The sequence below is a fragment of the Sus scrofa genome, chromosome 10 (assembly GCF_054392235.1).
Source record: "Sus scrofa isolate SSC_HxYL_T2T_F1_AM1 chromosome 10, Sscrofa_HxYL_maternal_Yorkshire_Landrace_v2.0, whole genome shotgun sequence".
Taxonomy (NCBI): domain Eukaryota; kingdom Metazoa; phylum Chordata; class Mammalia; order Artiodactyla; family Suidae; genus Sus; species Sus scrofa.
In genome coordinates this window covers 425,510-452,300 of record NC_139392.1, presented here as the reverse complement: position 1 = coordinate 452,300, position 26,791 = coordinate 425,510, and the positions used below count along the sequence as shown (strand labels likewise).

Below are 26,791 nucleotides of genomic sequence, written 5' to 3'. Positions count from 1 at the left end.
ACTCAGTAGATGAAAGAATATTAGTTGGCAAGGAAAAGGGACAAAAAAGGGAAATTAAATATCATGACGTAACCCTTTATTTGATTGGGGGTAACCTAAATTCAGCAGTTAATTTATTCATACAACAGGGATTCATCTCCCATTCATTTTCTGAGTAATTTCATGAGAAATTAGGAGACAAACGGCAAACATTTTAGATTCAACTGACAAACTGGAAAGTACAAGTTCATTCTTTAAGTTCATTCAAGGCTTTCCAAAAAGAAGTTCTTTTCTAGGTAAAGTTTTTTTGTTTTTTTTTCTTGTTCATTTGTTCTGCTTTTTGCATTTTTTTTGTTTGTTTTGTTTTTTTTTTTTTGTTTTTTTTTTTTTGTCTTTTGTCTTTGTTGTTGTTGTTGTTGTTGTTGCTATCTCTTGGGCCGCTTCCGCGGCATATGGAGGTTCCCAGGCTAGGGGTTGAATCGGAGCTGTAGCCACCGGCCTACATCAGAGCCACAGCAACGCGGGATCCGAGCCGCGTCTGCAACCTACACCACAGCTCACAGCAACGCCGGATCGTTAACCCACTGAGCAAGGCCAGGGATCGAACCCGCAACCTCATGGTTCCTAGTCGGATTCGTTAACCACTGCACCACGACGGGAACTCCCTGTTTTGTTTTTTAATGCGTTTCAGAATGTAGAGTGAAGTAAAAGATACGGGTTTGGTTTTGTTCTGATTAAAATATGGGCTACAGAAATACGTCTGAAAGCTGAACTATGACAATGTTTTGCCTTTTTCATCATGGTTTCGTCGCTAAGGAGAGTGAATTCACGGAGGCCTCAACAGCGTGGAGGTATAATCTTTTTTCCAGGTAATTTCAGATGAGGTATTAGACCTTGGAGAGGCTTTACTGGAATTGCTAGTCCTGCAGGAGGTTGACAGAGAATACAAAATGTTCTAAACCACATTTCTATGTTAGTCACAGCGAGGGAACACTGCCACTGCCTTTTCCTGTGTTTCAGCATCAACTGCCACTTCTAGAAAAGAAATGCAATGGTAAAAATTTTTCTCACTGGAAAAGAGATTTAGCATAACCAAAGCTATACTACCATTCAATTTTTGACCTAGAGACGTTGACAAAACATAATCCACTAGAAAGACTCCCTTCTTGTACAAGAATGCTGTGTCAATATGCTGGAGAGAAGAAGCTAGTAAGTTTAGGCTGACATGGGCATTATGAAGATGTAACCGCCTACTCATATACAAATGACAATCCCTGTTGCAAACACGCTAAGGAATACTAACAGCAGCAATGAGCTTCTAGAAGCAGCTTGTAAATACCTAGCAGAGAAGGAAAAGAGTATTCTGAAAGAGCCTAAGACTTGATTATGGCATGACAAGGGTTGTGATGGTGGATAAACCTGAGATATTCTGGAAGCATAACCTTGTAGAAATGATGGGTTAGATGCAAACTGTGGAAGAATGACTCATAGGTTGTGGGTTTGAGTTCTCAGTACAGGGTGCTGGAAAGACTGGGGAAGAAATAGATGTTAGGTCAGGGAAAATCAGTAGCTATTTCTAGATATTTTAATTTCGAGACAGCTACTAGAAACCAAATGGAGATACTGACTGTTCAGTTAGAGGAAAAAGATAGGAGTTCATAGTGGATATTTAAGGCAGGGATTTAATTTTGGAAACCATATAAATGGATGAGCTCCCCTAAGGAAAAGGCGTTATAAGAAAAAAAGAAAATTCTTTTGAATTTTCTTTGCAGAGAATCTTATGATATATGGGTATCAGCAATTTTTTTTCTCTTTTTCCAATGCTTATTCCTTTATTTTATTTATTTTATTTTATTTTATTTTAGACTTACTGCACATCTTAGGATTTCCAGAACAATGGTGAGTAAAATGGTTTTGGTAGGCACCCTTGTTTGTACCTAATCTTAAAGACAGACTCTCAGTATGGGATTATTAAATATTTTTTTTCCTCTCCATTATTTTGTAGATAACTTGTGTTAGGTTAAGAAGTTCCTGACTTGTAGCTTCCTAACATTTTTACTTCTTTTTCCTTTTTTTTTAAATTTTAAGTGGTTGTTGAATTCTCTCTCAAATGCTTTTTTTGTGTCCATTAAAGTAATGATAATATTTTCTCCTTTAAAGTGCTGATCTATTTCTAGAATACTTACAACTTGATGATGATACAAGCTTTTAAATACATTACTTTGTTTTGCTAATAAATTTTCTATAATTTTTCAACTATGTTAATCAATTAAACTGGCCATGAATTCTAATTTCCCATACTATGCTTAATGAATTTTGTATCAAGGCTATAACTCTATAATATATAATCTGGGGAGATAGCTTTCTATTTCAATTCTCTGGAAACTGTACTCCTTGAACGTCTAAAATAAGCTCTTTGTAAAGTTTCATGGGAAGCCCTCAGTTACTTTTCCTGGAGACAAAGATAATACAGAGTGGTTAGGAAGAGGAGACAGGCAAGATTCATGATAATCATTCATTTGAGGGGTACTCATTACTAGTGGCTGATGTTCTTTGCATATTTCTTTAATCATAACAACCCTATGGGATAGTTTCTCTTTTATCCGCACTATCCATATTAAAGAACTCAAGCTTGAGAGATTGACAACCTGAGATCACGCAGTTATTGTGTAGCCGAACGAAGATCTGACTGAGGTCAATCTCATTCCAGAATTTGTATTATATATTTCTTCACTTTGACAAACTTATTATAAACAAGGACACACTGGTGAAGTTAAACATTGTTTTTCGGAGTTCCCGTCGTGGCACAGTGGTTAACGAATCTGACTAGGAACCATGAGGTTGCGGGTTCGGTCCCTGCCCTTGTTCAGTGGGTTAACGATCCGGCGTTGCCCTGAGCTGTGGTGTAGGTTGCAGACGCGGCTCGGATCTCGCGTTGCTGTGGCTCTGGCATTGGCCGGAGACTACAGCTCCGATTGGACCCCTAGCCTGGGAACCTCCATATGCCGCGGGAGCGGCCCAAGAAATAGCAAAAAAAAAAAAAAGACAAAACAAACAAACAAACAAACAAAAAACAAACATTGTTTTTCTTTGAACCAATTTGAGTTTATTTTCTTCTAGGAAACCTGTAGAGATTAAAATAATGAAATTATTTTAATGTTAAGTATATTTTTATTTTCCTTGAATCTCATGACAATTAGTGTACTTGGGCTTATATTGAGAAATCTTTTGTTGTAGCTATTATTTTGTGGAGGATGTTATTTTTTCTGACGTCAGGCTTCCTATCTTAACTTCCTCTTCTGGTTATATGAGTAAGAGCATATTTTTTCTATTGCTGAAATCATGTCCATGTGGACTTTTCTTCTGTGAATCTGATCCAAGTGTAAAAGAATACTTAAATTATAATAAGTATGATAAATACTCCGGAAATAATTTATTCCACTAATGGTGCAACAATTCCATAATTTACTTCAATGAATACCAACCGTCATTTTGTTCAGGAGCAAATGACCCATAAATGATCTAACCGGTAGATCTGTATGATGTAATAGTTGCTAGGTTGATACACTGTTTTAGTTTTCTAATATTTTCTATACTTATAAGTTGAATTTTGAAGTTTCTCTTTTTTATCATCTAAAAACATGGATTTACTTTTTAAAAAATATATCAATAATAATCATGGTAGGATTTCCACAATTTAGGTTATATTAAAGAAGGTAATTAAATAAATGGAAATAAAAATATCTTATTCTATATCTTGCGATAACTGGAATCATGCTGTTCAACACTCATGAGAATATAATATCAAAATATAATCAACATTACCCCTCAGACCGATTGGTCAACCAATCTATGACAAAGAAGGCAAGAATGCATAATGGAGAAAAGAAAGTCCCTTTAATAAGTGGCGCTGGAAAAGCTGGAGAGCTATATGTAAAAGAATGAAATTAGAACATCCTCTCACAACATACACGAAAACAAACTCAAAATGGATTAAAGACCTGAATATAAGACCGGATACTATAAAACTCTAAGAGAAAAACATAGGCAGAACACTCTCTGACATAAGCCACAGCAATATCTTTTCAGAACCACATCCTAGAGTAATGAAAATGAAAACAAAAATAAACAAATGAAACCTAATTAAATATAAATGTTTTTGCACAGTAAAGGGAACCATAAACAAAACAAAGAGACAACTCACATAACGAGAGAAAATATAGGCAAACGAAGCAACTGACAAAAGATTAATCTCCAAAATATACAAACAACTCATATAGCTCAATATTAAAAATAAATAAATTAAATGGGCAGAGGATCTAAACAGACATTTCTCCGAAAAGGACTTACAAATGGCCAAAAAACACATGAAAAGATGTTCAACACCCCTAATTATTAGAAAAAAATGCAAATCAAAACTACAATGAGGTACCACCTTACACCAGCCAGAATGGCCATCATCAAAAAGTCTACAAACAATAAATACTGGAGAGGGTGCAGAGAAAAGGGATTCCTCCTACACTGTCGGTGGGGTTGTAAACTGGTACAACTGCTATGGAAAACAGCATGGAGGTTCCTCAAAAAACTAAAAATAGAATTACCGTATGATCCCACAATCCCACTCCTTGGCTACTATCTAGAGAAAACCGTATATCGAAAAGATACATGATCCTCTATGTTCACTGCAGCACTATTTACAACAGCCAAGACCTGGAAGCAACCCGATGGCCATCGACAGAGACCTCGTAAATAAGAGGTGGGGATGGACTGGGGGCTGGGGACTGGCATATGCACACTGTGGTACACGGAATAATGAAATAACTGGTCAGTTGGGACCTGCTGTGTAGCCCCGAGACCTCTACCCAATATTCTGTTAGAGTCTATATGGGAAAGGAATCTGAAAAAGAATGGATGTGTGTATATGTATAAGTGAATCACTTCGTTATGCAGTCAAAATTATCACAACACTGTAAATCAAGTATACTTCAATAAAAGGTTAAAATGAAAAAAATTAAACAAATATAATGAATATCATCATTGAAATATAATTTAAGATTAAAGCAATTCTTATTTTATTGGAAACTAGTAGTTATCTATTGATGCATAACAAATTTCTTCAAAAATTACTGACTTGAAACAGTCAACATTTCATTTCTCAGAATTCTGAGGGTCGGCATGATTTTTTTGGGTTCATTGATGGGAGAGTTGGGAGATGGGGAAGTGGGGTGCCTGGGATGGATGAGCTTCACTTTCCATGTGATTTTCCTTTTTCTTTTATTTGTTTGTTTGTTTGTTTGTTTTTAGGGCTGCACCTGCTGCATATGGAAGTTTCCAGGCTAGAGGTCAAATAAGAGCAGAGCTACAGCTGCCAGCCTACAACACAGCCACAGTAACGCCAGATCCTTAACGCACTGTATGGGGCCAGGGATCGAACCCACATCCTTATGGATACTAGTTGGGTTCGTTACCTCTGAGCCACAATAGGAACTCTTCTGTGTGATCTGTCATCCTTGGGAAGGATAAATCCAGATTCTTCACCTACGGTCTCTGGGCAGTGTTCCAGTGAAAGGTTAGGAGAGACTGAATGGCCTTTTAAGGCTTAGTTTCTGAGGTCACATAATGCAGCTTTTATCACTGTTTATTGGTCAAAGTAAGTCACAGAACAATCCATATTCAAAGGATGGGGAAATAGATTCCAACTCCTCATGGAAGAAGCAATTTGGAATCACAACAGGACACAAACCCAGGGAGCATGGCACATTGGAGGCCATTATTTTAACAACCAACCACACCGACTAAGTGACAGTTTGATACAGTGCCTTTGGAAAGGTTAAGTCCATAATCTTTCTAACCTCATGCTGAGATATAAAATATATTATATTGGTTTGAGAGTCTCATACATCACCCCAAACTGCTTTTTATGGCATTTAAATGGAATCAGGGTGCTTTCATCTTTTCCAAATATAAAAAGAGTTCCTCTGAGATGCTGCAATCTCAGCCATAAAAGAATACAGACATTATTAAAAGGAATTTCAGCAGATGCTGTAAATGAGAAATATTAAGATAAACTATTGGACAGAATTTTTAAATCCTCCATTTGCTTCAATGGGTTTATCAAAATAACAGCAAAATAAGAATGTGAAAAGAATCAGCTCAAATAGTCTTTGTAATATTTGCTCGTGAAAATGGACTATTTCAGTGAGTTTGATCTATCCGCTGTGAGCTCATTGATGGCTTGCTAAAGAAGGAGGAAAACTAAAATCTGCTGTGAATTTTACTTACAACTAATTCAAAAGTATAAACTGTCTTCCAAAGCTACATATTGTTTTAAGATTTGCATTAAGTATCCATTTATTTAACACCTAATATGTTTTGATATTATTTATTTAATCCTTACTGCTAATTCTAACCAGTGGAATGGAGACATCATATTATTATGGCCATTTAATAGGAGAAAAATATAGGGGCCAGAATACCAATTTGCCAGGCTAAACCTTAAATGGTGGCACTCAAATTTAAATTCATATTTTAAGAACTTTGACTAATGTCCATTACTACCTTCCTAAAAATTTTATCAGAGCAAATCATTATCAGGTGTGAAAATTTTATAAAAATATTCCTTTTTGTAAATAATGATAAAAATAAGGCAGCTTAGTTACACAGGTCTTTTAAATAAATAATTGTCATTTCTTGAATGTTAATTGCAAATGTAACCGGCAGTAGATGGGATACTTTACATGTATTTTTCTACTTCATTTCAAAAAAATTTGTACAAAGGAGGTACTGTTACTTTTAATTTTCAGTTTAAGAAACAGGCTTAAAGAAACACTTAAGCCATCTAAACCCATTTAAATCAGAATCTCTTGGGAAAAAATCTTCAAGTCAGATTTTAAAATGCCACCAAAGTTAAGAGTCATTGCTTTAAGTTGTTTCCCACACATTTTCAGAAAAAAGTGAGGTCATTAGTAGCAAGGCTAAAAGATAAAAGAGTCAGAGCAAACCAAAGAGCAGTAATTTCCTGGTTCTCTTATTACTTTAAAATTTCTTAGTATTTATGATTTTTCACCTAAGTATCATATAATAATAGGTAAGCATTTTAAGGTATGTGAACACATCTTATGCAGGAAATAAATTTTGCAAACACATAAAATGATTTATATTTTAAAGACTTTTTGAAGTTTTAGACTATTAAGGGGAAAATTTTTTTAAAAGGTCCTTGTATTTAAAAAAAATTGCATATAAACTACTGACTGGATCCGAATTAGTTTCTATGGAAGCATTTAAGAAAAAAATAAAGTATCATTTTACTGTTCAATTTTCAAACAGTTTAAAGTACAATCTCATGTGAATAATTATTTTAATAGCAGCACTTTGATGAAAAGTTTACAAGTATCTTTTTCTCAAATTGTTTTCAAAATCTACCCCTAAATTAAATCTATTTAAAATACTTGAATAATTCTAATAAATTACTCCATTGCATGATAAGTTTATATGTATATAAAATAATCTACAGCAAAGTATTATCTATATGTAAACATAAGTTAATAGATACAACATTTGAAATCTGTGTCTATATTCTGCACACAACTAATCTAATAAAGTTTAAGTTATCCAGTAAGTTCAGTTACCAAAGTCACCAAATTACAAGAAAAGGAAAGATCCATCATGAAGGTTCATATTTTAAAGTGAACACATTCTCTTACAACAACTAGAAGACAAAGAGGAAATCCTCCTAAAGAAACGTGAATACAACCAGTTGCCAGGAACTTCAGAGACATGACCCTTACATCACAAAGGGAATTCGAAGCAATTCAAGGATCTCACTGGAGGCCAAACTTACCAGCGAATTTGATATGGAATTTGTTTTCGGGCTTTAAGATCTGGACGTACAAAGGGCAATTAGGAGCAAAATCTTTTACAGCCCATGCTCTCAAGATTGTTTGGTGGTCCTGAAAGAATAAAAGTGGAAATATCATGAAAAAATTGAAAATTTTATAATACATTAAGTGAAAGTCATCCTTAAATCAGTGTATTAAGTGGTCACATCCGCCGTTTAAAATTAAATATACAAAATCGTTCATTGTGAGGCCTCACTTTGAAGGATGCTTATTGTTTTTATGAAAGAGAGCAACAATACCTAATTCAATATTAAGACATTTAGCAGAGATTAAGAGGGAAGTCTCTTGTCAAGCTTAAAAATCATTTTCCCAGAAACAACTTGAGAGGCAGAAACCTTCAGAAGTGCAGCACAACTTATAGTTTGTGATAACAGCTTCCATGGAAAAGATACGGGAGTATAAAAATTTCAACATACTTAGATTGGTAAAAGGCTGATAACACATTCAGTGACCATTCGCAAGAGAACACACTGGTTTCCTTTTTTTTTTTTTTTTTACTTTTCAGGGCCGCACCCGCAGCATGCGGAAGTTCCCAGGCTAGGAGTCTAATCAGACCTGTAGCTGCCAGCCTTCGCCACAGCCACAGCAACAGCAGATCCAAGCCACGCCTGTGACCTACACCACAGCTCATGGCAACACCAAATCCTTAACCCACTGAGCGAGGCCACCAGAGATCGAACCCACATCCTCAGGATACTACTCAGACTTGTTTCTGCTGCTCCACAATGGGAACTCCTGTTTTACTTTTTTATTAACAGTAAAGGTAAAAAGATTTTGACTATGTGTGTGTTTACACGTTGTGTGTGTTAGAAGAAATCAGTAACTTTCAGATATAAAAAAATACAAAAGTTTTTTTTTAAAGATTCTAAGACGGGGAAAGTGAAAATCATGCTTGTCATGAAATTTTACACATAATGTCATCCCATAAATCATTACTTAATTAGCCAAATAAATCAAAGGAAATTACAGTTGGCCCTCAGTTTCTGGGACTCCCTGTGGGTAACAAAACACTAAGATGATCAAGTCCCTTATAAAAGGGGCATATTTATATATAACATATGCACCTTGTTCCATATACTTTGAATCATCTCTAGATTACTCGAAATAGTTAATACAATGTAAATACTACGTTAAAAGTTGCCACCAGGCAGTAAATTCAAGTTCTGTTTTTTGGAACTTTCTGGAATTTTTTTCAAGCACGTGTGATCCACAGTTGGTTGAATCCAAGGATGCAAAACCCTGTTTACAAAGGGCCAATTGCATTCGGGAAATACGCCACCCAGTTAACTAATGTGTTTTATTTTATTTATTTACTTTCTATTGAAGTATAGTTTATATACAACATTGCAGGTATACAATATACTGTTTCACTAATTTTAAAGGTTATATTCTACTTAAACTATTACAAAACACTAGCTACATCCCCTGTGTTGTACAATACATCCTTATAGCTTATTTTATACATAATAGTTTGTATCTCTTAATCCCCTACCCCAGTATTGCCCCTTCCTCCATCTCTCTCCCAAGTGGTAACCACTAATTTGTTCTCAATAAATGTGAGTCTCTTTCTTTTTTGTTATATTATGTAGTTTGTTGTACATTTTCAGATTCCATATAGTATTTGTCTTTCTCTGTCTGACTTATTTCACTTAGCATAATACCTTCAAGTCTATGTTTTTGCAAGTGCCAAAATTTCATTATTTTTTATGACCAAGTAGTATCCATTGTGTGTATGTACACTTCTTTATTTATTTATCTGTTCATAGACAAGTAGGTTGCCTCCATATCTTGGCAATTATAAATAATGTTGCTATGAACACTGAGGTATGTGTATCTTTTTGAATTAGCACTTTTGTTTTTTTTCAGATATGTATCCAGGAGTGGAAGTGCTGGGTCATGTGGTAGTTCTGTTTTTAATTGTTCTTAGAACCTTCCATACTGCTGTCCACAGTAGCTGCACCAATTGACAGTCTCACCAACAGTATTCAAGTTTTCCTTTTCCTCTGGGTCCTCACCAACACTTATTATTTGTGAGGGTTTTTTTTGTTTTTTTGTTTTCTATGATAGCCATTCTGAGAGGAGTGAAGTGATATCTCACTGTGATTTTAATTTGCATTTCCCCAATGATTAGCAATGTTGAATATCTTTTTGTGTAACTGTTAGCCATTTGCATGTCATCTAAGAAGTAAAACTGTCACTTTTTGCAGATGACACAAAAATATATCTAAAAATTCCTAAAGACACCATGAGAAAACTACCTGAGCTCATCAATGAATTCAGTAAAGTTGCAGGATACAAAATTAATATACGAAAATCCGTTGCTTTGCTATACACTAACAACAAACTACCAGAAAGAGAAATTAAGAAAATAGTCCTATTTGCCATCACATCAAAAATAATAAAATACTTAAGAATAAACCTATTTCAGGAGGTAAAAGACCTATATTTGGAAAACTATAAAACACTGATGAATAAAACTGAAGAGGACACAAATGGATAGAAAGCTACACTGTGTTCTTAGATTGGAAAAATTAGTATTGTAAAATGACCATACTGCCCAAAGCAATCTACGGATTCAATGCGATCCCTATCAAAATACCAAGAGTATTTTTCACAGAACTAGAAAGAATAATTTTAAATTTTGTATGGAAACACAAAAGACCCTGAATAGCCAAAATAATCTTGAGAAAGAACAAAGCTGGAAGAATCAAGCTCCCTTACTTCAGACTACACTGCAAAGTTACAATAATCAAAACAGAATGATACTGGCACAAAAGCAGACATACAGATCAATGGAACAGAATAGACAGCCCTGAAAAAAATCCACATATTTTATGGTCAATTAATCTACAACAAAGGAAGCAAGATTGCAATGGAGAAAAAGCAGCCTCTTCAATAAGTGGTGCCAAGAAAACTGGACAGCTACATGTAAAAGAATGAAATTAGAACACTCTTTAACACACATACAAAAGTAAGCTCAAAATGGATTAAAGACCTAATTCAAAAACCAGAAACTATTTACACTCCTAGAAGAAAACATAGGTAAAACACTCTTTGACATAAATCATAGCTACATTTTTCTTTGGATCCATTTCCTAAAGCAAAGGAAAGAAAAGCAAAAATAAACAAATAGGACCTAATTAAAGTTAAAAGCTTTTACACAGCAAAGGAAACCATCAATGAACTGAAGACAACCTACAGAAATGGCAGAAAGTATTTGCAATTGATATGACCAATAAGGGCTAATATCCAAGCTATAAAAGCAGCTCATTTAACCCAATATTTTAAAAGACGCAACCTGAATAACAAAAGGGCAGAAGTCCTGAACAGACTTTCTATCAAATGTCTATTTTCCAAATGCCTATAGCGAATACATTTTTTAAAAGAAAGCAAAAACAGGTTTTATTGTGCCATTGTCCACAGAATAACCGCTAGCCACATGTGACTGTTAGGACTTAAATTTAATAAAATTAATTAAAGAATTCATTTCGTTTATCACATTAGCTACATATCAAAGCCACATGTGGTAAATTCAAAGTTATATTCGATAGTGGAGATACAGAATATACAGCATTTTCATCACCGGAGGACATTTTAATTGACGTAAGTTTTAGGGAAAAGGAGGATTAAAAAATACAGGTAGATCTGAGGGGATATTTTGCGCAAAAAGAAGAAAGTGTTGTCAGTGGTGTGTAACTTTAAGTTGTACAAAAGTTAACGAAGAGTAAACCAAAATTCTTTCAGGGAACAATGTATGTCTTCCAACACATAAAAAACAAGCCTAAAATGGTGAGATAGTTTATTTTATGTATCAACTTGACTGGCTCACAGGGTGCCCAAGTATTTGGTTAAACATTATTCTGGTAGAGTGGGAAATCCCAGAATGGGGAGAGGAAGAGAAGAGAAACAGCATATTTTGTGTACAGATTTACACAACACTGGCTGATCCCTGAACCTTGCTTTCATGGGGCAGAAAAAAAGCAATCTGAACTAAGATTTGAACCTCTGCCAACTGCAAGGGTGGTCCAGTTTGCATTTTGAGTTGACTCAAACTCAAAATGCAAAACTGCATTTTTAATGTTTAACCGCTTGCTAAAACAAGAACATCAATACTCTTGGAGGAATGAATGCAAGAGAATCCAAGGTTTCACAACAAAGCATGACAACCAGAATATAATGCAAAACTGCTGAATATATGAAGTGCCAGAAAAGTGTGACCTATTTTCCTAAGAAACAAACAAAATAATATCCCATAGCTGCTGGCCTTCAGATGATCTAGATGTTAAAATTATCAGACAAGGATTAAAAGAACTGCTATATCTGTGACCAGTGAGGTAAAGGAAAATATGCTTATAACAAATACATGGAGGGAAGATTAGTAGAGCAATTGAAAATATTTTAATAATTGAATAAAAAGACTAAATTACCCCCAAAATATTCACTGGATGGACTTTGAAATAAAATGGAAAAGACAGAGGGAAGAGTCCGTGAACCTGATCACAGATCAATAGAATTTATCCAATTTGAAAAACAAAGAAAAAACAGATGGAGAAAAAAACAGAGTCCAGGGACTTTGGGAACAAATATGAAAACATCTCAAGTAAGGTAACTAGCTTTCCAGGAAGAAAGAAAAAGAGAAATTAGAGCAGAAAATAAATGACAGCCAGGAACTTCCCGATTTTGTGAAAGACACAAATTTACAACTCTAAGGAGTTCGGCAAATATCACACTACATAAACAAAATGATACTTCTACATCTGTCAAAACCCACAGAATGTACAACACAGAGTGGACCCCTAATGTAAACTATGAAATTTAAGTAAAAATAATGTCAGTAATTGCTCATCGATTGCATTAAAAATGTACCATATTAATGCAAGAGGTTAACAATAGGGAAACTGGGTGGGGGAGAAGGGCATATAGAAATTCTCTATATTTTTGGCACAATTTTCCTGTAAATCCAAAACTGCTCCCCCCAAAAAACAGTCTATTAAAAAAAGTAAAAGTTAGAGTCACACATCCTGGGCTCTAACCTCACTCTAGAATTTACAACCTGTGTGAGGAAAGATGAAAGACGTCACTCAACGGATCTGGTTTTAGGAGAGGTTTGGCCATGTTTGTGCCTGGATGTGGACAGCTTGCTCTTCTTGCTCTACTCGGTCCTCGGTGACATGGGACATGGCCTCTCAGAGGTCCTCCTTCTGCTTCTCTGAGACCTCGTCTCCAGCCATTCTTTGACCTTATCCCTGACTAAACGCAGGTAGTTCTCGCTTTTCCCAGAGATGGGCACTCCCAGAGCATCTGCACCCCCTTACCCCTGCACTTGGCCAGTCCTCTCTCCGTGGTGATGCCGCCTTCTAACTACTACCCTGCTGTGCCCACTCCTTTGCCACCTCGCCTCCCCCACCTGCATCCCAACTGTCACTTCTGGCTCGGAATGAAGGCAATGGCCTCTGAGTCAGCATATCCATCTCGAGTTTCATTGTTTTTACTAATTTTGTGTTCTGATCAAATTAATTACTGCTTGGAACTAAGACCTGATTATTGTATTTGGCTGCTTAAAAGCCTATGGGGGCTCTCATTGCTCTCTGAATCAAAGCCACACTTCTTAACCATGCTTGCAAGACCACTTACTAAACTGTCCCAAACTACTCTTCTGGCCTTCGGACTCTTGTTTTGTTTGTCTTTTGCCATGGTGGTGGTAGTTGTTTTTTTTTTTTTTTCCCCCTTTTTGGCAGCACCAGTGGTATAGGGAAGTTCTCAGTCCAGGGACTGAATCCCAGCCACACTGCAGTTTTGGCAATGCCAGATCTTTTAACCCACTGTGCCCAGCCAGGGATCAAACCCACACTTTCATAGCAACCTGAGCCACTGCAGTGAGATTCTTAACCCACTGAGCCACAGCGGGAACTCCACCTTTGGACTCTTTATTCCAATGACAAGGCATCTCCACTCCTGAGCCTCCAGGATTTCCCACGTGGAACAATTTATCTAGAACCATTTGTCACTCACTCTAGGAACCCCTTCCTCAGAATGAAGTCTATGCTACTTGTTTGCATTGTATTCTGCATTTGCCCAATGATACCATTAACCCCACCTAGGGTTTTTGTTTTGTTTTGTTTGTTTCACGTCAATCCCCACTAAACTGCAAGCTCCATGAAGACCAGGGTGATGTCTTTATCTTGCTCACCCTCAGCACATCCCGAGCTTTCATGTGCCTTTCACAGATGAATAAGAAAAACAATATTTATTTCAAAGAGATACTGTAAGCATTCAATGAGATAATGGAAAGAGCATCAGACACATAAAGCATTTAGCAAATCGTTCAGCTCAGCAGATGAACAGATGGGATAATATACTTTTCCTAAAGGACCGTAAATCCTCCTTGCTTTATTCACACATCACACCCTACCAAGATATCACCAATATCCATCATCCTGTGAGCAACGCATTAAGTGAGGAAACAGGAAAAGAGGGCAGCATACTACAGCATAAATGTCACATAAGGAACAGAAAATAAATGTTTTGTACTACAGATAATAAAATAGGCACAGAAACAAGATTTTTAATTCTCTTTTCTAAAAACAGAGGATGATATACATTTTTTAATTTCCTTGCTGACAAACTAATCCTTAAAGAAGATACTCTATGTAATTGCAACCAAAAAGTAGAAGTGCCAACTGTACCAACTTTGAAACAAGCAACCTACAATAATATAGAAATGTAGCATAGGGTGTGATCCCGCCATCCTAGCTTTTCTTGCTGCTGTGAAAACAACGTTTCACCTCAATTCAGTTCACCTAAAAACCCAGTTGACTACAATGTCTTCATAAAATTCATCTTTTATCATTTGAAGCATGGAAAAATTATTTGCTGGCATGTTAAGGACCTAAAATAAATCAATGCATCTACTATAGGTAGTTTCTTTTTTTTTTCCCTCAATGAACTCCAAATGACTGTGAAAGAACGCAGGCATTTCTGGTGAAATTTTCTACATGAATTGTTTCACCATAACAATCTGTCATTTTCATTAGATTCTCCAATAAAGTCTACGACCCAGAAATACTAAGATATTCGTCTGATCAAAGGTCACTTTCAACGCGATTTTCAATTTATGAAATACATCAGTAGCACTGTGAAAGCGATAGAATTATTTTTTATATTTCGCATATATTTTGCTAGCATATCTATTGAACACTTTTTAAAGATGACTCTAATTTAAAAATTAAAACTGAATTATGAAACAGTATGTGTAAATAAATAATTTGGGCAACTGAACAAAGTAGACAAAACACTTCTACAAGAGAGAGTATAAAGTCTTGCAGCTAGAAGCACTCAAATGTGCCACTTTATAAACAATTTAACCTGGTACATTTAATTAGGGAATCAAATAATAGGATGATTATGCATTAAAGTGTTTCAATGCCCAAAATGTATCTGCTTAAGACAAAATAAACCTTTTTTAAAAAAGGCTTAATATGCCACTCAAAAGATTCCTCTTCAGCATAAGGATTATTTTGAGCCGATTATTCTTGAGACAATGCAGACACTGGACACGCTCTTACATCAGAGTAGAATTTATCCTATCATAAGAAAAATTCATACTCAAATGGGAAATCTCCATTTGTAAGACTTGTAACTCTCTCTCTTTGTACCAGAGGGGTGACTATAAACCACAAGAAAGGCTCAGTGGAGAAGGCCCCAGACTTAAACCTGCACAGCGACCTTCCTGTACTTTTCCTGACGAGCTGCCACAACCAGCCTCTCCTCTCCCAAATCGCTCTTTTGTCTTTGGCTGAAGACAGTATTTAAGGTGCGGACCTGGACCGTTTGGGGGGTTCACTCCGTTTTCCTGGGTATCGTCCGCGTGCACATGAGGCACGCATGCTATTTAACTTCTGTGTGTTTTGCTCTTGGGAATCTGTCTTTGATTACAGGGGACTCTCAGCCACTCTCAGGAGAGGGAAATTACTTTTCCTCCCCTGCAATTGCAAACAGCTTATTTCATTTCTTCTTCTCTTGTGGTCTGAACGGATCATAGAGGGAAATGAGTGCCGGAGTGCCCAATGATTATTTGCATTCTACTCTAAGCTTCCATATATTCATATATTTCCCTGCAATACACGGGGGAAAATGTCTTTGCCATTTAAGAGGAAAGCTGACAGCATGGTATAAGATACAGTTTTTTTTGCGTTCCAACTCCAAGTCTTTGGAGTCAGATGACCAAGAAGGGCCTTAGAATTTCCCTAGGGTTGACTATCTGACAGGTTTCTTCAAGACTATAAGTGCCCCCAACCTCCGCTTTCTTAGCACATCGACTTTAGAAAACTTTCGCTTTAAATTCTCTCTCTGTCCCTTTGAGATGTAAATCTTCTCCCAGCCTCACACGGGTTTTACAACAGGGAAGTGTCTCAAGGACCTGGGGGCCACCCTTTTGAAATGTGACCATCCATCTGAGGAGAAAGCCTCCCTACCCCCAGTCTCTGTGGGAGGGAGGGACCTTCACTTTCGTGAAGAAGAGTGAGCAGATGATGGCTTCCCCAGACTGGCCCACCTCCTCAACGCAGGGCTCTCCCGCTAGCTCACCCCAGAGACCTTTCGTTCAGGAGTTGCATTCAATCTCTCTCTCCCAGCGGGCAACAGCTTTTACTAAAGTCTCCCTTGCCTGTTTAACTCTGTCTGGTACAATTCTGCTTTGACCCAGACAGAGTTGGGTGTAAACACGAGGTATGTGAATTACTAACTCTATACTGCTAGAATGGTCAAACGAAACAGCTAACCTGAACCCTGGTTTATTAATCAGCAAGTTGGAGCTAGTAATGAAACTGAGTGAGATCTTGTGGGATTCCTGGGCACAAAAGCCTTTCTGTGTGCCCAGTTTCTTATTCTTAGGAAAGGGGCCTCATTAGCCTCCACGGCCTTCCCTGAGTTCAGACAGCTGGCAGATTTGGGAAGGAAGGGGATGCCAAGACAAGGGAGGAGAGTCAAGAAACAATAGTACAGCCTTGGGGCAGGATCCCGATCCCTCCTAAAGGGATAGGCATAATGACATAGGCATCTGACACACCTAAGAGAAACGTTATATTCCTGATGCTTCTTTTAGAAACGAATCCTTTAAAATGCAACAGCTCGGAGCCATTCCTTGCACATCTTCCTCTTCGACTGCACCCTAAACACAATTAACTGCGAGTTAAAGATTAGGCACCCTGAGCACAACCGTCTCTGGGCTAAAAATTATAAGAACACGACGGTTTTCAGGAAATTTCCAAGTTTGCTCTCATCTCTGATCACTATGCCCCTTTGGCAAGTACTGCTATTCTATGAAGTCAAAATGCCATAACCAGAAGACCACCACCAGGGTCACACCGAGACCTCCTGACATCAGCCTCAACGATCAGGATTCTCTCAAAGAAAGAGGGGTGCATGTCTGCCCCCGATTCTTCTCTGAAACCCTGTGTTTCACATTTTAGACGATCAAACTCCCTGCGATTTTCTCCAAGTTTGAGCAGAGTCTTTAAGGCATTAGCCTACTACGGCCTCCTTTGCCTGGCCAAGCAATACAAGCTCTTTTTTTTCTCCTTCACCCCACACTCTGTCTGTGTGTCTATTCAGCAGCCTTGGACAGAGGCCAAGTTTCTGCAATGGTAATAACTTCTTTGTAGGGTTGCTGTAAAAAATACACCTCATACATAATATGTATACATATATATGGGGTCTCTAGCCTGTAACTGATATTTAGGGATGGTTAATAAATGAGGGTGTGATTAGGTAGTTCTTCGTTTTTTATTTCCAAGAAGCAAGCAGTCTAAAAATTAGTACTGCCAAAAAAACAACTAAAGGAGAAAAGCAAACACTGCAGGTTTCTTTAGAAACAGATCACTTAAGTAAAAATTCATGTGCCTCATTCAGCTAAGAAAATCAAATTCTTTCACCACTGCAGAGAAAGGCTATCCAGAGGGCAAATTAATTATGCTTCATGAATTAGAATGACTCAGAGAAGAGACTTAGCTTTGAACAAATCTTTAAATTAAGAGCACATCTACTGTTAGATTGAGCGAACAAGATGTTCAAAAGGAAAGCATCTGAATCTTATAAAACATATCACCATATAAGACATCCTCCCTCTGTCCTTTCCCTGCCTTTTACTTCCCAGATCGCTGTCTCAGGATGTGATTCCAGGGAGGGTCCGACATCACCACCAAGTTCCATCTATCGATGCTACAAGTTTTCACCCTCTGCTACCTCTGTACCCTCATCTTCACTTTACTTCTTATCAGCTTACAATAAATGTTTCTCCAAAATAATCAGACCCTTGCATACACAGTCCCCTGGCTTGCCCCTCTCACTTAGTACCACTCTGCAGGCAAAATTGCAACCTTGCTGAATCTAAGGCTCCATCAACCACAAGGAACCACAGGCTGGGCATAAACACACAGATGCTAAACAGACCCTTCTTTAAATTCATGACGGTCCATCACATCACCCAGCAGGAGAGCATCCCTCGGAACGCCACATCTCTCCAGTTCACCTCCTCTCCCACGATTTTAGACAACTCTTTTACATCTTCTTCCCTCCGCAAATCTCTACCATATGATGAGCTCAACTGCTGTAAAAAAACGTAGGAACAGTTACGAGAAGAACTTCCAGAGCTCTACTACATTTGACCACACACCTGCCTCTGGATCTATATATCACGTCTTCTTTGTTTCTAAAATGGATGAGCATTTGACCATGTACCAAAGGCGCATCTTTCATCCATGCACTGAATCACATCCTGTCTTGTACATCCTAACGTGCACATGGAGGAGAAACCAGGCTGCTCCTTCAACGCTTTTCTTAGAAATCTCGGCCTAAATATCCAAGTTCAACACTCTCAAATTCTATTCTTTGTCCAATAAAACACTACTCAGCCAAGTCCTCTGCCGCTTTAAAACAGAATCATCTTTCCTCCCCTTTCCAACAGCATGTTCCTCACCTCCACCTGGGACCTCACCAGAAGCACCTTTAACATTCATAGTTGGGAGTTCCCGTCGTGGTGCAGTGGTTAACGAATCCGACTAGGAACCATGAGGTTGCGGGTTCGGTCCCTGCCCTTGCTCAGTGGGTTAACGATCCGGCGTTGCCGTGAGCTGTGGTGTAGGTTGCAGACGCGGCTCGGATCCTGCGTTGCTGTGGCTCTGGCGTAGGCTGGTGGCTACAGCTCCGATTCAACCCCTAGCCTGGGAACCTCCATATGCCGCGGGAGCGGCCCAAGAAATAGCAAAAAGACAAAAAAAAAAAAAAAAAAAAAAAAAAAAAAAAAAAAAAAACATTCATAGTTCTAGCAACATTCTATCAATGATGGTAGAAGCATTCTCCAAGACGATAGACGCTTTTTCTACATCACTTCTCTTCTCCTTCTGAACCCTCATCAATGCTCCATTACTGTCAGTTTTTCTACCAGATATTTTTTCAAGGCAATCTAAGCTTAGTCAGTCATCCACCTCAAAACATCTCTCTACCCATTAGCCAATTCCAAACCACTCCCATAGTCTGAGGTATTTATTCCAGCAGCACCTTCCTTCTAGTGCTAAATAAGCCGCAACAATGTAGCACAAACTTGGAGGCTTATACAAAAAGAATGTATTGTTGCAAGTTCCCATTGTGGCTCAGCAGTAAGGAGCTCGACTCTATCAATGAGGATGTGGGTTCGATCCCTGACCTTACTCAGTGGGTTAAGGATCTGGCATGCCATGAACTATGGTGTAGATCACAAACACAGCTCAGATCCTGTGTTGTGGCTGTGGTGTAGTCCAGCAGCTGTAGCTCTGATTTGACCCCTAGCCAGGGAACTTCCATATACCATAGGCGCAGCCCTAAAAAGCAAAAAAATAAAAAATAAAAGAAAAATGTATTATCTGACAATTCTGAAGGTAAAAATTTCAAAATCATGGTATTAACAGAGTTGTTCCTTTTTGAGGGCTGTAAGGAAGGGATCTGTTCCGGGCTTCAGCCTGTGGCTCGAAGATGATTGGGTTCTAGTGACCTCACATTCTTCAATTTGTCTCCAAATTCCCCTTCATTAAGGACACTAGTCATACTGGATTAAAGTTGATTGGAATGAACTCAGTTTAACATAATTATCTCCAGATGATCAAATCTGAATTACAAGGGGTTAGGACTTCTACATAAGAATCTGGAGGGCAGGGAACACACAGTTCAACCCAGAAGAGCTTGTAATTTAATAGTGGACATTGCTCCTATACAACTGGGAAAAGTTTCGAGAGTCAAGTAATAAGTATCCCAAGAAAAGTTCCCTGGGTACTATTGATATTTAAAATGTTAAAAAGAGAAAAGAGCCTTTAAAGAAAGTGGGGGGTGAAATGGCCTAAGATTTAAGAATTGTACAAAGAGTAAGGACACAAATGCAACTGGAGAAGGAGAAAAAAGGTACCAACAATAACTGGACCAAAGAGAACAAACGATGAAGATAAAAACAGAAAGTGATTTCTACCAGGGGACATGCAGTGTTCTTGGAAAGAAGCGTCCAGCGATGTGGGTAAAGGGTAGGCTGGACTGGGAAATCTTAGGTGGTTCTAAGTTTGAAACAGCAAGTGCTGCTTTTTTCACTAAGTTAGAAAGAGGAGAAGGAATGGGTGATACCTACAGGAAGAAAAGTAGTTTGAACGAATATGTACCACAAAAATATTCGAAGGAAATGAGAACATGATAGCGTCTGCAATGTTCTCTCCCATAATAATGAGTTTTATAATTATATTTTTAAGTTACTCTTTCACCTTTCTAAATTAATCATTTCATCTAGACGTCAACCCTCCCTGCCATTTCACATGCCTTTCTTCTTCATTCTTCTCTCCTTTATACTCATCACCATCTAATTTTCTGTTAATTTACTTACTCACTTAGTATATTGATCACTTCAGATAGATCAGCCCTGTGAGAACAGAGATTTTGCTGCTCTGTTCATAAATGTATGTTCAATGGGTACATCAGTGCTTGGACCACAGAACACTCAATAACTACGTAGGGGGTGAATGAATTAATGGTTAAAAGTGGTGACAGTGTTATACTGGGCACTTTTTTTTCTTCTATAAAAATATCATGCTCAGATCTAAGATGGATACAAAGAATTACGTCAATTAGCCCCATGTAAATTTGAAGCTAAATGCAATAAGCCATATCAACTTTATATGAAAACATAAATAATAAATCAACATGACAGAATCGTAATTGCAAACAGCAAATCTACAGTAAATAGAAACCCCCCCCATTCTGTACCTAGAATGTACAGCTTATTTTGAAAATGGAAGTTGGGGGGTGGCAGAAAACAACGTAAGGAAGAAAAGAGACACTGCAACCAGAGTCATCCCTGTGTCATCAGTGAAGGGTGTGTACAAGGTCACACCCTTCCAAATGTTCACGGAGTTCAACACTTAGAGTCACTCAGTCGATAACAGCAGAAAATTTAGTTTTGGAAGGTAAATGGTATCGTTCTCAAACGCAAAAACGGAAACTACTAAAGGCCCAAACTGGATAATGGTAAGTTGGGAAAGAAAGCTGAAGAAAGAAAGAAACAAATGTCGGGGGTTTTTATTAATAAGCAGAGACACAAAGTATATTATCAATAGTTTAACAGACCCGAAGTAAACGTATTCTTCGAAGGGACAGATCAAGGATGAGAAAGAGTGGAACAAAAAACAGACTGAAATTACAGAAAATGCCTGAAATTATATATATATACACACACACACATATATATATATAATTGTATGTATAATATATATGTGAGTGTATGTATATGTATATATGTGTACATGTGTTATATGTATATATAAAATATTTCAATCATAATTCCAAATAGTGGAATGACTTTTCTTTCTTTTTTTTTCTCTCTTTCTTTTTTCTTTACTTTCTTTTTTTTTAGGGCTGCACCTGAGGCATATGGAAGTTCCCAGACCAGGGGTGGAATCGGAGCTGTCACTGCCCACAGCCACAACCACAGCAAAGCAGGATCCAAGTCTCATCTGTGACATATGCCACAGTTTATGGAATCATCAGATCCTTAACCCACTGAGTTAGGCCAGGGATCGAACCCACTTCCTCATGGATACTAGTCAGGTTCTTAACCCACTGAGCCACAACAGGAACTCTGTGGAATTCCTGTTGTGGACGTGTGATTCCTTTTGAAGGATGTGTGATCCATTTGGCCAGGAAGCTAACATCACCAGGGAAGCAGTTTGCTACACGGAAGGCATGCTGGATTTGAACTGACCTGGCTAGAACGCAGACTCCACCACTGTGGGAAATCTAATTAACAACTCTGAATTTGGAAACATTTGTTCTCTCATCTGTAGAACAATTGCAAGGAGGAAAAGACGTAATGCACACAAAATGCCTGACCATGTGAAAGCTACCCACTAAATAACAAATCTGTCTGGTTCCTTTTTTCTTTTTTGTATTAAATGTACTTGAAAAATTGAGCTAACCTGTGTATTCCAATGTTAGCAATATTGACTAAGACTCCATTTCTACATAAACAATATTAGAAGTGTTCCTAAAATATGAGAAGTGTTTTCAAAGTTATCTTGAGAAAAATAACTGGACATTTTCTTTAAAAAAACAGATACCACTGGCTTCATTATTTTCAATTTCCCGTCCTTTGAATAGAGTTCAGTAATAATTTTGATGCAATGGACATGTAGTGTTCACATCATTATGGCTCATTTATAATAAGTCATGGTGAATGATACAGTTACATTTCCAGTCTTCCATGATCTGCTTTCCTTTGGAGAAAATACTTGTCACTTTTGGCCTATATTTGGTTTTCTAATCACTTACCACTAATTCAAGATCTGCAGTGTTAGTTTGCTGGGGGCTGCTGTCACAAAGGATCAAAGACTGAGTGACTTAAGCAACACAAATGCATGTTCTCTTAGCTCTGGAGGCTGAAAGTCCAAGATCAAAGTGCTGGCAGGTTCGTTTGCTCTGAGGCTTCCCTCCTTGGCTTGCAGACTGCAGCCTTCTTGCTACCTCTTTGTGTGAACTTCTTCCATGCCCTCACACACACCCTTCTTGTCTCTCTGTATGTCCTAAGCTCCCTGTCTTCTTCTTTTTTTTTTTTTTAATAATTCAATGAATTTTATTATAGTTGTACAACCATCATCACAACCCAATTTTAGAACATCTCCATTCCAACCCCCAGTCCATCCCTCCCCTGAACCTGTCCCCTTTGGGAACAAAAAGCTCTTCAAAGTCTGTAAGTCTGTTTCTCTTCTACAACTAAATTCATTTGCATCCTTTTTTTTAGATTCCACATATGATGTCATATGATGTTTGTCTCTCACTGTCCAACTTCACTTAGTGTGGTAACTTCCAGATCTATCCATGTTGCTGCAAATGTCATTATTTCATTCTTTTTTATGGCTGGGTAATATTCCATTGTATATATGTACCACTTTAAGTATAAGGACAAACTGTCAGATTTAATTAGGGCCTATCTTAATGACTTCATTTTAACTTAACCATCTTTTTTTTTTTTTTTTTCCTGCTTTGGCTGCACCCACGGCACATTGGAGTTTTCATGCCAGGGATCAAATTTGAACTGCAGCTGCGACCTATGCCTCAGCTGCGGAAATGCTGGATCCTTAACCCACTGCAACACAGTGCGGACACCTTAGTTACTTTTTAAAGGCCCCACCTTCAGACACAATCACATTTTGAGCTGCTGGGGGCATGGGGGCTTTAACATACAAATCAGAGGGGGACACAAGCTCCCCACATCTGCTGACAAGTGGAAACTTCCTCTACATAGAGTTAACCATGTTGGGGTATACTGATTTCATCGTTTTTCCAGAGGCAGCCCCCGCTAAGTGCACTTAGAGTTGTTGCTCAGCCATCTTCCTAGAACCTGCTCTGACCACAACCACAGGAACTCCCACTCCCTCCTCTGAGTTGGCTTCTATCTTCCCATTCCCCAAGGTTTTGGTAAAACACACTTCCCAGAAGCTTCCTAAGGACTGTGCAATTTTGAAAATCTTTACTATCTGAAATATCATTCTTGTTGGACTGAAATGTTGCCAGGATACAGAATTCCAAGAGGAAAAATATTTTTCCTCAGAATTTTGAAAGCCTGGACCCACTGTCTTCTGGCTCTGGTCTTACTGCTCAGTCTGAAGACATGATTCTCTATCCTTTTCTCCTACTTTACCTTCTCCTCATTGTCATTCTTTTCTTTCTCTGGGTCCTTTCTTATCGCAATCTCTCTGATGAGTCTAGGCTTTTTTTAGTCATTATTCTATAATAAGTGGGCCCTCTCAATTGGACAATTTCAGTCTGAAAAATCTGATTGTATTATGTCTTTGAGTAAAAGGTCTCCCACCATTTTCTGGATCCCTTCTTTAAATTCTTACTATATGCATACGGTTTCTTCGCTACTATTTCCTGACTACTCCTTTAATTTTCCACTCCATGGCTTTAGTTTTAATTATATATACAATATATTATATGTGGTTTAAATATATATTATATAATACATGTAATATATATTGTATATATTATATGGTTTAGTTTTCCATTGTATGGTTTTATTTTCCATTTTATTATTCTTTCCATTATTCTTCATTTTTTCCATGTCCCCAGATTTATCTTCCAAATTAATTTAAGTTTTCATTCATTATTCTATTTTTATTTTGCAGGAACTCTTTTTGGTGCACTGAATGTTTGCTTTGGTTTGTTTTGTCCTATAGTCTACTAATCTTGTTTTACACATGTATGCTCTTCTTCTCAACTACTAAAAATAGGATATTTATTATATATTTTAACATTTATTTCTTCTCCCAGAATTCTACAGTGGTATTGGTATATCCTCTGAATTCTTTTTTGTATGCTTTTGGTATGTCTGTTACTTGGTTCCTTCTTTTTCTTGTTAGGAGTTTCCTTAATAAATGTCTAGTAGTCACTGCAGTTTGAACATATGTAGGAGTGAAGCACTCAAAAGCTGTTTGGGACCTGAGTGAATGCAGGAACCTTATTTTCACATATATCTATATTTTTCCATGATGGCCCATTTCCCCAGAGAAAGTTCCTCCAACCTTGTGTCAGTGGAGATGTGGACCTGGCTATAAGGTTCTCAAAGTCCTTTTGGAGAAGCATCTCACATTCAGTGAGACGACTTGATCTTTGGTTCCTTTGATTCCAACCTGGACCCTCAGCTGCACCCAATGTTTCTGAGTGAAGGGTGTCCCTGGATCAAATGCTCCATAGCAAACCTCTTTTTCCAGGATGAAGAGAGAGACCAGCAAAGGATACATGGAGGGGTTCAGGGAATCTCACCGCTTCTCTTACAGATTTTTAATCCCTAGTCCTATATTTAGTCCTGCGTATAACCCTACTTGCAGAGACATCTGATGCCTCTATTTCCTGTGACTTTTGAGGCACTGCTGCAAAAAGCAGCCTGCTTCTAATTGGCTTCCTCTCTCTACTTAAGTGCGACCTTTCTTCTGTCTGTTAAGTCAATTACCACCCATCCATCTGCTTTCTAGCTTCCAAACTTGTTTTAGTGTCATCTCACCTACCACCTCCTTTGTCCCCATGAGTGAAGTCTTTGTACTCATTTCCTGTCAATTCAGTAGAGTATCAGGAGGAAATGGCAGACATTCGCTTAACGGAGAGCTTCCAAATCCCCCTGGAAGGGTACTCTGAAAGACATTATGTATTTATTTCCTAGTGTTTATCCTCTCTGGTTGCATACATATTGGAAGCAAGTACTTTAAGGCTAAGTTGACACGGGGGGACATAAGGTTGCCAAGCACGTAAGTTAAGGAAGTACGGAAACACGCGGTGGACTAAGTGCAGCTCAAGTGCACTTTTTCAATAAATATGTTTGGAGCACCTCCTGTACCAAGCCAACCAGGCAACAATACATAAGGGGACTGTGGGTGTCTGATCTGAATTAAGACAGTAACTTGGGAGAAGGAGGGAGCAGATGAATTTTAAAACACACATTTTGCAGAGAAGCATTTTATAGATTTTGTGATCATTCGTTTGGTCTTCGGCTGTGTATTTGTTTGCTGGGCTGTGGTAACATGGTACCACAGAGCGGGTGGCTTGATGGAAAGTATCATCGCATCATCCTGGAGTCCAGAGTCCAAAGTCAAGGTCTTGGTGAGAGGTTCCTTCCGAGAGTTAAGAGGGAAGGATGCAACCCACACCTCTCTCCTGGCTTAGAGAAGACGGTCTTCATGGGCACGTGGCATTCCTTCTCCCTGTTATTTGTCTGTCACCCTTTTACATGACACGGCTTCTCTGGGACGATGGCCCGTTCTAATACACTCACAATAACCTGATGGTCTCTGCTAAGATCCTTTGCCAAATCAGTTCACATTGTGAACTACTGGGTATGTGGACATCAACACGAGAGTTCCTGAGGGACATAATCCAACACGCAACAGGCCTCTTCAAAACAAGGATGCGTAAGCTGGTTTTCAGACGAGTCAAACGTTGAGGCAAATTAGCATGAGGACAGCATAAAGCCTGCCACATGCAGGACTGCAGTCCTAAAGTACCGTAACAGAGCAGGCCTCGTAGATGCTCCTGAAAAGCGCAAATCACGCCTCAAAAGACAGTACATTTTCTGTCTTTTCCCTGATTCCTACAAGAGCCCACAAGGTTCTCTCTTATCTATGTACCACAGCCTTGACCAGAGATAGACTTACTGGCTTAGAAACACAGGAGTTAATAGGACATAAGCCAACATAAAATAACAAGGCACTTTGTAAATAAAAGTAAAAATGCATTTTAAAAAATATAAAGTTATCTTTTTGGTAAATTATACAGTTTAACTATGAGGTTAGAGGAATTTAGCCCTAGATATACATATATATATCATGGAGGTCACATAAGATTACCAAACTGGGAGG

The 26,791-nt window shown here is 38.0% G+C and overlaps 1 protein-coding gene across 50 annotated transcripts in view; it reads right to left on the bottom strand.

Annotated features, from left to right (window-relative positions):
* The window catches only part of KCNT2 (potassium sodium-activated channel subfamily T member 2), a 339,459-nt gene that overhangs the window by 131,258 nt on the left and 181,410 nt on the right, over positions 1-26,791 (bottom strand). For all 50 annotated transcript variants that reach the window (XR_014817188.1, XR_014817189.1, XR_014817194.1 and 47 more), the window contains one exon: positions 7,820-7,928. Coding sequence is in view for 25 of the 50 variants with exons in the window: in XM_084978993.1 (XP_084835119.1) it covers positions 7,820-7,928 (109 nt within the window). In the remaining 25 variants the exon portion in view is untranslated. The remainder of the gene's footprint in view (positions 1-7,819; positions 7,929-26,791) is intronic.